This window comes from Tursiops truncatus, chromosome 3, assembly GCF_011762595.2.
Source record: "Tursiops truncatus isolate mTurTru1 chromosome 3, mTurTru1.mat.Y, whole genome shotgun sequence".
NCBI lineage: Eukaryota > Metazoa > Chordata > Mammalia > Artiodactyla > Delphinidae > Tursiops > Tursiops truncatus.
Window position 1 is genome coordinate 126,763,405 of NC_047036.1, and position 12,208 is coordinate 126,775,612.

Consider the following 12,208-nt stretch of genomic DNA (forward strand, 5'->3'; position numbering starts at 1 on the left):
TCGTGAAAGAATACATTTCTGTTGTCACTTAATTTGGAACAGCAGCCCTGGGAAACTAATACAGGGCCCAAGGAGCAGACACAGGACATGGAATACACGGGCAGCCAAGGCCCACCTCTGCTCCCCAAGGAGCTCTGAACACCAGCTGAGGAATCAGAGCCGGCACACGGCGGGGGCTCAAGAGACGGCTGTCATGTTTGTGGACAGCAGGCTGACAGGGCTCTCAGGCTCACTCCCACCAGACTGCCTGCGCAGGCTCTGTCAGCAGCTGAGACTCCACTTGCTGGGCTGAGAGGGTGGCCAGAGTGGCTTGGGTTTTCAGGAAGCCAGGGCTAGTCCCAGAGCTGAGCACTTGCTTCCTTTCGTGATCGTTGGTCATAGGAGACACTGTGTCATCTGCTAGAATGTGAGCTCCAAGGGGCAGAGACTGTCCTTTTCAGCCCTGAGTCCCCAGAATAAGTTTCTCAACCTTGGCGCCTGGGACCAGATCGTTCTTTGTTGAGGGGATCTGTCCTGTACGTTGTAGGATGTTTAGCAGCGTCCCTGCTCTCTACCCACCAGATGCAAAAAGCAACACTCCCCAAGTTGTGACAACCAAAATGAGTCTGAACATTGTCACATGTTTCCCGGGGGGCAACGTAAACCCTGGTTGAGGACTACTCTCCTAGAACCAGGCACGAGGCAGATGCCGATACCTATCAAATGGGCGGAAACAAACACAATTCCTGATCCAGGGGATGGCGCACATCTGTGTTTGTGGGGGCAGAAGTGCTCGAAGGGAAACGAACAGACAAGTCTTCTTACCTTCATAGATTTGTAAAGTTTGTCGGCAAAGAAGAGAGGCTTATTCTTGACACTTTGAACTGGTAGGAAGAGGAAAGAGATGCAGGGAACTTGGTCAGAGGAGATGTGCCCAGACCATGGGCTGCTACTGCTGCTAGAGAAGTAGCATCTCCTCTATCCGCAACCTGGGCCCAGGATCGTTGCCAACGCCAGGGTCATATCCAGGGCCTGACACTTTCACTCCCTCTTCCTGACGCTGCCTCCTCTATCTCATCCCTAGACCTGGTTCTCACTGGGTTGCAACTCGCTTCCTGCTAAGGTGCTTGCAGCTAACTAAGGCTAGTAGAGGACTCAAAGGGAAGAAACCACTCGTGAACCCAAGGTACAGGGCCTCAAACTCGTAAGGGCATCAGAATCAAAGAAGAACTTGTTTAAAACTCAGGTTTTGGGCTCTACCCTAGAGACCCAGATTCAAGAAATATTTCAAGCAGAAGTTCTCAAAGTATAGCTCCTGGAAGGCATCCGCATCATCTGGGAGCTTGGTAGAAATGCACATGCTCATGCCCCATCCGAGATGTGCTGAATCTGCAACTCGGACGGTGGGTGGCCAACTCATCCCACTTCTCCTGGGACATTCCTGGTTTTAGCACAAACCCAGATGGTTGGTCACTCCATTCTGGTGCAGCCTAATGTTTGAGAACTACTGATTGAAATATGCCAAAGAACGTCTGTCAGTATAATTTAGGGCACGGTGCCAATCTCTAGGGCTGAGTGTTGCCCACTCTTGCCCCATTGGCAGCCCCCATCCCTACCCCAGATACTGCCTGCCTAACAACCTCCCACACTTTCGCAAGGCCTGGGGGTCTCTAGTCCTCAGCAGCTGCTGGATTTCAAGGCTCCAGAGCTCACGGGGGGGGCGGGAGGGTGTCTCAGATAGCTTAAGGAGGAGGAATCAGACGCCAGGACCAGAAAGCCAGAATGACTCGGGATATAAAAGTATCTCTATCAGGAAGGCAGGGGGCGAGAGGCTGGAGCTGTGCATCCCAAGGGCACAGTCATGCAGGAGACAGGCCTGTATCCTCCCCTGCAGCAGGCTCGGGAACCGTGGGAAAGATCACATTACATACCCACCTTCCCAGGTCCTTATGTAGCTCCCTACCACCTCCCAGACAAACCCTAAGCTCCTTGGCCTGAAAATCAAAGCTCCTGCCTGCCTCTGCTCTCTCATTGCCTCTGTTGCCCATTCTCTGAACATTCTGTGAATTCCTTTGTGCCTCTGTCCTCCTGGTAAGGAGAAGTCTGCTGTCTGCCTTCCACTACTTTACCTCCCGAATCCACATCCCCAGTCCCATCACCTCCCCCAAGGAGCCTGCCCTGACTGGGAGCCTGGGGCTCAGTCAGTGTGGTTAAGGAGCAGACTGGGCAGGAACTTCCATCCTCTGCAACCGTCCCCGAAAACCTTCCCCAGAACCTGAAGCCCGCCACCTGCCTCTGAGGACCCCGGGGCCTGCCGTGGGATGGAATGAGGTGGAGTGGTGTGTCGGTACGCACACTCGTGCACACGCGCATACACATGGTCTAGGTGGGAGGAGAGAGGACAGAGGGAGAAACACGAGGAAAAAGAGGTCTAGACGTGTCTCCATAGACCAATTACTCTGGTGATTAATCCTAGCGTGAGTTTTGGGCTCGGGCGGCCTCTGGTGTGAGTCCTGCCTCCACCAGTGACATGTAACCTTTCTGAACCTCAGTGTCCCACTTTGTAAAATAAGCAGATAAAAGCACCTCGTAAGGATTCAACCAAAGCTGTGTGCAACTGGCTTCACACAGTGCCTGGCAGGAAATAATAATAGAAGCTAACCTTCATCCAGTGCATTCTATGTGCCAGGGGGCAATGCTTTTAAGTGTTGTATAATTAATTCATTTAAATCTGTGTACTATGATCACATTCACTTTACAGAGGAGGAAAACTGAGGCACGGGGTTTCTGTGACTTGCCAATGGATGTAACTGTACAGATAGTAAGTGGCACCGCTGGGACTCTACCTGGATTCACTATGCTATTCTGCCTCCTAGGTATCGTTCCCAGGTGGTAAAGACCCACTGAAAGTTAGATGATAACATCACAACAATAACACCTCTGCTCCACCTGTTCTAAAACACCTTTTCCTCGAAGTTGAAGTCCCTGAAATCAAGATGCATCCTGTAATTGAAGGCAATTATGTGAAAACCTTCCACTGACACCTCCAGGTAAGATGAAAAACAAATGTGCATCAATACCATGCATTTTGTAGTCATAAATAAGACGCTGCTAATCACTAATACTAAGAAAAACAAGTTTGACTTTTGCTCATATCTACTCATCCGTTTATACACATGGAGAAACTGAGATCCAAAAGGGGAAAGACTTCTTCAAAGGCAAGAACTCAAATTATACAATAAGAGAGTAACCAAAGAGATCCAGGTGCTGGGAGGAGGGAAAGGTAAGTGTGTGTGTGTGTGTACACACCCAAGTCCTGCAGGACACTGCACCCCCTACCCAGCCTGGCCATCACCCTCCCAGCCACCTCCCCAGAGAGCACTGTTTCCTCATCCTGCCCTGCAACCCAGAACAAGTCCTTGTGTTATCCTGCCAATCACACACAGGCAGAGCTGAAGGAGTGGCAGTGCTTACTTTCCAGTACTAGTAGCTTAGGAAACTATAGAGGCCACACTCATCCAGTGAATCTGGCCATGCTCCCTGTGCCCCCCAGCCCCTTCCCTTGGTCCCCACCAGTTACCAATGGCCACAAACACATCTCGGACATCCCCGGACATCCCCTTCTTGATGGTGTGCTCCACGTCATAGTTAGTCATCTTGACGAACTCCTGGAAGACTGGCCCCAAGAGAAGCCCCGGAGGTGGGAGGTGAGCTTTGACTCAGAGGAAGGGGGGAAGATCACCCCTCCCCAACCCACCCAGCAGCAGCAGGTATGGCTGCAGCCCAGACCTAAATGCATTGGTCAGGACTGCTGTGGAAGGGATGTTCTGACCTCAGGGCTGCCTTGAGCTCAGAGCCAAATCTCTATCAAGTCAGACAGTGCCCCAGAGCTTTGGACAAGTTCCAGGAACCCAGGCATGGGTAGCAGAAGGAGCATGTGTCCTATTCACAGCTCTGCCACAAGCTCATCAAGTTGACCTGGGGTGAACCCCTCCCCCTTTCTGGGCCTCCCCTTCCTCCTGGATAGAGGTTTGTTTTGTTTGTTTGTCTGTTCGCTGTGCTGAGGCATGCGGGATCTCAGTTCCCTGACCAGGGATCGAACCCGTGTCCCCTGCAGTGGAAGCGTGGTGTCTTTACCACTGGACCACCAGGGAAGTCGGGATAGAGACTCATGTAAGTAATCACAATGATAACACTAAGGAAGTTACCAGGTGCTAAGTGCTTTTTGTGTATTTATTTTTTGTACTCTCACAACAGTCATGTGAGGTAGAATTAAAATCCTCAATTTATAGGTAAGGGAAGTAAGGCACAGATATTCAGTAACGTGCCCAGGGTCACACAACTGATAAGTGGGAGATCTGAATGAAGGCATTCCAGCTCCCGAGTCCGTTCTTTTAGTCACTGTGCGAAAGCACTTTTACTGGCAAGTGCCAGGCATACGCGTGTCAAAAAGTCCATGTCTTAGTGGTAAGGGCACTTCATCATCACCTAGTGTCAGGGCCGCCACATACGGGTGTGCCCTGTGCACCTGGCAGCCTGGTGTGTGTACATGGTCCTTGTGTCATCATCACCCCTCACCGCCTTGCTCCTGGCAGACGTTACCAAAGAATCATGACACAGAACCTTCGAATCCTCAATGCAGCATTCTAGGCAGCCACTACCAATCCACTGGAGTTGGCCTTGGAGGGAAAAGCCACCTGCCATCTCTTATCCCAGGCATCCCACATGCTTCCCAAAGGAGGTGAAGAGAGCTGGCCCGAGGCTGAATGATGCCGTTAGCAGCAGAGCCAGGACTAGACCTGGCTCCCGGTCCCCATTGGCCACCACACTCCCTTGCTGGGGTAAGGAGTGGGTGCGTGGGCAACTAGCTCCTATTGTCAAGACTAGGGGGTCTTCCTGCTGACTTGGGAGGGGGAGGGAGTCAGGCCTCACCTCTCCGGAGGTGCTGATAGCTACGCGTGCAGAGGATCATCATGAAACGTGTCTCCAGGGAAGATTTGTCTCCACTGGGCGTGTCTGCTATTTCCTGCAGAGCCGGGGTCCGGGAGAGAATTTGAGAGGGAAGACGCGAGAAAGCCTCGTTTGTTATTCACTTTCATGTCTGCCTGGGCCGAGGGCAGTTAGAAGCTGGGCTAACTCAGCCACCCAAGGAGGCTGACGTTGGCCCCTTCCTTCTTCCTCGGACTCCACATCCCCGCTCCAGTTCCCAGAGACCCCGTGGACTCACCCAGAGGAGCTGAGCACAGAGCACTTCCACCCTGGCCTCAGGGTCACGGGACTGGGCCCAGGGGAGGGGCAAACAGGCACTGGGCATGGACACTCAGACTTCTCCTTCCATCTTTAAACCCCTCTGAAAGCCCCTCTGGGGAAGTGTGTCTGTGCACGTGTGCAAGGAAAAATGGCCTAGCCAGTGTTTCTCCAAGTGGGGTAAACAGGCAAACATATTTTTACACATCACATATGTAGGCTTCCACAGTGATCTTCTAGCCAGCTATCAGTTCTATTTACATCGATATGAAATTTCCTTTAAAATAACTCATTTTGGGTTAAAATAAAAAGAGTCCATTTAAAGAAAATTATTCACATCTGGTGGTATGTAGCACAAATCAGGCAGATGGTGGGTAGTGAAGTTTTGGGAAACACTCGCCTGGCCCATATGTCACCCACCGGGGTTCTGTGGAGGCCCTGAAGGGGAGAGAGAGAACCTGGGGGGCACGCCCCCAAATCACTGCCTGACTCTGCCCCTCAGCTCCGCCCAGAGGCACAGCCAGACTCAGACCTTTAAAATCCACGTGAAGAACCGGGCACTTACCAAGATCTCAGCAGCCACCTGAGAGCAAGGAGGAGACAGGAGAGAGAGGGGGGAAGGCAAGAGTCAGAGGAGGCCCGGAGAGGGGGCCCTGGGGTGCAGGTGAGGGAGCCTGGCTCAGGGTGGCAGAGGTCCCACAGTCGGGGGCAGGGAAGGGGCTGGGAGGAGGCACCTTCCCCTGACCTTTGGGCTGGAGCTCAAAATGAGGACAGGTCTGGGAATTCACGATGAAAAGTGTTTACTGGAGGGGTAAGAGGAGGGCACAGGACAGGACACTCTACCCCTCACGCCTGGCAACCTAGGGCGGCTCCTCAGAGCCACCGAGAAGTTCGACGTGAGACGTGCCCTGTTTCCTACACCTTTTACCACACTCGGAGTTGAAGGGTCCTTAGGAGACCTGTCATTTACCCCCTCATGTTACAGACAGGAGACAGGAAAGCTGAGGCCTGGAGGGGACGTGCAGCCGATCAGGTGGGAAGATGCCAGTTGTTCAAGTCATCTTACAAGGGTGAATTTTCATCATCACGTTATGCTGAACACAAAATTCTGAGGTTAGGACACTACTTTGTTAGGCAAATAGCTGTGACTCGCAGGGCCTGGGAACAGAATATAGCCAGTCCTGTGTACCCCAGACTGAGTTTTGCCTTTTTTTTTTTTCCGAAACTCTGCCAACTACTTTATTCTATTGGGCAGACTGAAATCATCCTCTTTATAAACATCTCAATAGACTTGGGCTTTAGAAACCTTTGCATTAAATAAATTTGTAATGTCTATCAAAATTCAAAATGCACACACCGCTTGATCAAGCGACTACACGTGGCTAGGAATTTCTCTTACAAATAAACCAGCAGAAGTCTTTGGAGATATTGTTCACTGTAATAGAGAAAAACTGGAAACCATCACTAGATCACTTTTTAAACAGGCAATGGTTCATTTAGTAATGGAAATCCACGCGGCGAGTAAAAAGAATCAGACTGGTCTACAGGGCTGATAAGGAGAGAGTTTCCATTTAAATTAAGCAGAAAAGTAAAGTACAGCATGCTGTGTGTAAGTGTTCCTTTTATCTAGATGAGAAAAGATAAATGTATGCTCACTCTTACATATTTACTGGGAAGTCGTGCTAGAGGGGTAGTCAAGATACTGTTAACAGCGGTTACCTTCAAGGAGAAGGACTGGGGGGAAGAGCTTTTGCATTTTGTTTTATTTTTCCTGAAATTTTATGTTTACATTTCTTCAACATGCAAATACGTTAATTTTTTTTTTTTTAAGTCAAATAGGAGTTATCAGAGCTACTAGGATTATGGGATGCTTCTGGTTTTTATTTACACTTTTCCATATTAAAAACAACCTGGTTGCACCTTGAGGACATTATGCTAAGTGAAATAAGCCAGTTACAAAAGGACAAATACTGTATGATTTCAAATATATGAGGTCCCTAGAGTAGTCAACTTCATGGAGACAGAAAGCAGAATGGTGGTTGCCAGGGGCTGGGGGGAGGGGGAGTAGGCAGTTGCTGTTTAATGGGTACAGAGTTTCAGTTTTGCAAGATGAAGAGATCAGTGGATGCACGGTGGAGATGGCTGCACAACAGCGTGAATGTACTTAATGCCAATGAACTGTACACTTCAGAAAGGTTAAGACGGTAAATTGTACAATGTGTTACGTGTATTTTACCACAGGTTTTTTTTTAAAAGTTATGCTAAAAAGTCTAGTATTGCTATTAAAAAGAGGGAGATGTTTAAAAAATTAAACAAAATGGAATCTAAAGTGTCAAGATTCTTTACTTATTCGGATGAGAAGAACCCCCAGATATATTTGTTTTTTCAAAGCACTTGAAGACCATCCTATTTGTAATATGAAAAATGCAGTGGGTAACTACAATAATTTTCCAGATATTCAACACAAAAGCTTTTCCTTATTAGCTGAGCCACTTCATGCCAAAATTAATCTCCAAAAGTTAGAGTTACCACATGACCCAGCAATTCTACTCGTAGACATACACCCAAGAGAAATGAAAACATACGTGCACATAAAAACTTGTGCACAAATGTTTATGGTAGCATTATTCATAATAGCTAAAAACTAGAAACAACCCAAATGCCTATTAGCTGATGAATGGAGGTTAAAAAAAAAAAGTAATATATCCATACAATGAAATATTATTTGGCAATGGAAAAGAATAAAGTACTGATATATACTATGATATGGACAAACTGTGAAAACATTACAATAAAGTGAAAGAAAGTAGCCACAAAGGGCCGTATATTGTAGGATTCCATTTATATGAAATGTCCAGAATAGGTAAATCTATATAGGCAGAAAGTAGATTAGTGGTTGCCTAGGGCTGGAGGGTTGGGAGGAAATGAGAGGAACCACAGTATGTACTGGGTTTCTTTTTAGGATGATGAAATTGTTCTAAAATTACTGTGGTGATGGTTGCACAAGTCTGTGAAGACACTAGCAACCACCGAATTGTATTCTTTAAATGGGTCAATAGATAGTATGCAAATTATATTTCAATAAAGCTGTTATATTAAAAAATAACCTGGAGATTGAATTATCTAAAAATGGCTACAATTTTCATTTCACTCTGGGTCTATAATAATTAGATTATTTACATGATTTACTGCTCACACTGGAACACTGAGAGTAAAGGGCAAGCTATTTGCAATACTGTGGGGCAACAGGTAAACACTGGCCATATGTCACCTGATCATAACAGACCCAGATTTCCAAGAGCTTGAGGTTGTTCTCGATGCCCAGAGTGAGAGCCTGGGAAGGAGGAGGTGTAAAACCAGCAAGCACACACCGTCAAGCACTAATGTCATTATTTTTCTGGGGGACCTTGGCTCTGCATGTGAAATACCTTCAATTTTTGTATACATTTTCCTCCAGCATTCCCAATTCACCTCTAGAAATCTATTCTAAGGAAAACAATCATGAATGTGATGAGAGTTGGTTGCCAGGGAGAGAGCTTTTTAAAAGAAGTTTGGTAGATTCTTAAGTATTTAGCCATTAAATGATGCTATTGATTTTTAAAAAATATGTTACCGTATTCACAGAATACTCATTTTTAACTGTTATAAATCAGGAATCCATTTTTATAAATACATAAAAAGACAACTAGAATAATATATTCTAAAATAGCTATTATTAGTAGTAGGTTATGGGGTTTTGTTTTTGGTTTTGCTTGTCTATTTTCTAAAGTTTCTACAAAATAATATGTATTACTTGAGAAACAAAATATTTCTAGCTATAAGGAAATGAGTCCACATTAAGATCAGGGTCTAGCAACTGTGAATCTGGGGAAGCAGCTGAGTTGGGCGGGGTCTGGCTCTGGCTCCCTTGGTTGACTCCACCCAGGTTCTCTCTCCCGGCTTCTCTCCTGAAAAGTAGCTGCCAGCGAGGCCCACCATTGCCCCCTGCTGGCAGCAACTAGAAGCATAGCCTCCTAGGCGGACCAGGCACCAAGCAGAATTCCCCGGAGGATGAATTTCAGGGTGATGGATGGATTTGGGTTGAGCTTTCAGGAGAAAGCCAGGTTCAAAGACCCTTAACGGCACAATGGGGCTGCTCACAGCAGTACTTAATAAATACCTGCTGAATGAGGGGATGAAATGTGGTCTCAGCAAGCCAGTCTAGTGGGGGGCTTCCCTAGACTGGGTTCCCAGGCTAGCCCCCCCAAACATATCTATAACACATTTGGAATACCTTATCTGAATGGAACCCTGCAGCTTCTGACAACTGTATTCCAAACAAGGGGCAGGAAAACTAGGTATCAGCAGCTACCTGCTTTGGAAGCTGCAGGGAAATTACTATACTGGGTCCTGGAGGATATTAAATGGTATTAAGTGCAGGTTTTGGAGTCAGGCCAGCCCGGCTTAAAATCACACCTCGGCCACTTACAAACTGTATCCTTGGATAGGTAAGGGGCTTCATTTTTCCTCCAGTAAGAAAATGGGGTCATACCAAAGTATGAAATAGCCTCAGCATCCTACTCGGTACACACTGTAATAGTTCTGTAGTTGTCGGGTTACAGGTACAGATTCTTCAGCTCAGAGGGTGCTGTAACATTTCACACCTCTGCTGGCAGAATTCAGAACAGGGCTGCTGCCCTGACTCCCAGTCTATCAGGGCTCTTTTCAACCCACCAACTGTAAAAGAAGGGGGCTGGAAACACTGGCTGTGGTATCTATGCCTGACCCCTGGACCTGGGCTGGGCCAGAGGATGCCGGGAAAAAGGCACAGGTGAGTGGGGACAGTGCAGATGGCCTCAACAGGGACTCCCCATCCATGGGGACCCAGAGGGACAATGGATTTGGGGTTGTCCAGCCTCCATGAGAAGCCATCTCCAGACCTCAAGCTCATCAGCCTTAGAAGCAGGGTAGCAGCAGAGCATCCAGGAGACCCTATAGAACCCCCTGCCCCCCTATTCACTCAACAACAGATATATATTGAGTACCAACCATGTGCCACTTTGGATACATCAGTGAGCAAAACAAAGACCCCAGCCCTCGATGAACTCCCTTTCTAGGTCTCCCAGGACATTCTCTTCGACTTGGTCACATTTTATGGATAATAAACTGAGACCTTTAGCACTCAGGCCCCCTTCCCAGCAAGCTCCCAGACCAGCGCCCTCTGGGTCAATTCCACCTGGGCCACTGATTTGCTGTGTGACTTTCAGAAGCCATTCACGCTCTCGGGGCCTCCATTTTCCAACTGTAACATGAGGGGCCTGACCTGGACCATCCATAGGTTCCTTCTAGCTCTGAGGGTCTAGGGCTCGAGCTCTACTCTTCACATAGGGAATGTCGGTAGAATCAGCACCACCCTCCCAAGCCTCTCTCTGAAAGTTCTGGAAAGTGTCCTAGTCTCACTTCTAAGGGTGGAGAGGTGCAGAGGCCAAAAGTCTAAGTGTAGCCGGTCACACCAGCCATGTCCTGCCAGATGCCTTCCCCACTCCCAGATAGCCAGGGCCTGGCATGGACAGATGTCAGCTGGAGTCACTGGGCGGGGGATGGGGTGGGGTGTCTCACCTGGGCATCTTCCCGCACCCGGTCCCGATCTTCTCCTCCCTCCTCACGGTTCCCCTGTAGCAGGACCAGTAAGAAAGTTCAGCCTCCAAACATCCACCCTCCCTGTCCCTCAGTAGCCACAGGACTTTGCTCAGCCACTCACCTCTCTGAATCCTCTCCCTCATGTGTAACATGGGGACAATAAACCTGCCTTCATAAGGTAGGCAGTCATGAGCATTACCACAAACATCGGGAAGGCGCTTAGCCCAATGCCTGACTCAGACACACTGAGCTTGCCATAACTGTGCATCAGGGCCTGGCGCCTGGGTTGCGAGAATTCAAGAGATGGTAACAGAAGCTCTTGGATGATGACACAGGGAAAGGTCACCTACATGGCTTTGTCCTGTCAGCTGGGGGCCCAAAAAGCCAGGTTGAGGGCAATCAGGGAAGGCTGCCTGGAGAAGGGGGCACTAAGCCAGCTTTGAAAAGTGAACAATGGAGAAGGCATTGCACAAGTAGTAACTGCCTCAGTGGTAAGACTCTGAGGAGGCAGCAGGGGAAGACATTCTCTCCTCATCAGGAGTGGACTCCTAACTCCCTGCCCTTCCCTGCAGCAACCCTTCCCCCACTCCCAGGGCCCCAGAGGGCCAAGCAGGCCTGGGGCCGTGAATTCACACACCGTGGCCAGAGAGATGAGGATCCTCTTGAAGAGGCCGGACGTGTCTGAGCTCAGATCGTCTTCCAGGGACTTGTGATAGTCTGAGACAGAGAAAGGAGGTGTGGGCACCTGCTGGCCAAGAAGGACATGGGATGGGGAAGGGGTCCTAGAAGGGCAGACTGAAGTCAGAGCAGTGCTGGCGGGGTGGTGGAGATGAAGGAGTTTGTAGTTGGCTCTTGGGGGCATCCAGCTACGCTCCTGTTGATTTTGACAGTGATGTGCCCATCGGTCCATCATCTCCCTCTGCTCCTGCCCCTGCTGAGGGCTCAGTGCCTCTCCCCCCTCCCATACAACAGCCTCTCTGTCTTCACTCTCTTTCCTACCTTCGCTTCTGCATGGCAGTTGCTGGACACAAAAGCACAGCTCTGATCATGTCACTTCCCTGCTCAAAGACTCTACCATTTTAAAGCTGCTCAGAAGAGAAAATGCTTAAAACGTTTTTGACTGACACGCAAGGTTCTTCAGGATAATATGGGATCATTTGTTAAAAATTTATTAAAAATTTCAAGACGGTGACAGCAAAGCATGTAACCAGGCACAGGGCCTTCTGAATGTGGGGCCTGTGTGACTGCACAGGCCAAACGCCCATGAAGCCACCCTCTCTCTCCAGTGGCCTGGGTGCTCTCTCTCCCACTCCCAGTCAAACCCTCTTCTACCTCCAGGCCTCTGTCCTGCTGGGACTCCGTC

General features: G+C 48.8%; 1 protein-coding gene across 2 annotated transcripts in view; it reads right to left on the reverse strand.

Moving 5' to 3' along the window:
- ANXA6 (annexin A6) overlaps nt 1-12,208 on the reverse strand; it is a 52,205-nt gene that overhangs the window by 7,029 nt on the left and 32,968 nt on the right. Inside the window, exons 19-24 of one of the 2 annotated variants that reach the window (XM_033853488.2) lie at nt 11,483-11,562; nt 10,825-10,878; nt 5,792-5,809; nt 4,912-5,005; nt 3,560-3,655; nt 805-863 (exon numbers count right to left, since the gene is read on the reverse strand). In XM_033853488.2, coding sequence (XP_033709379.1) covers nt 805-863; nt 3,560-3,655; nt 4,912-5,005; nt 5,792-5,809; nt 10,825-10,878; nt 11,483-11,562 — 401 coding nt within the window. The remainder of the gene's footprint in view (nt 1-804; nt 864-3,559; nt 3,656-4,911; nt 5,006-5,791; nt 5,810-10,824; nt 10,879-11,482; nt 11,563-12,208) is intronic. The other variant, XM_033853489.2, reaches the window with a different exon arrangement.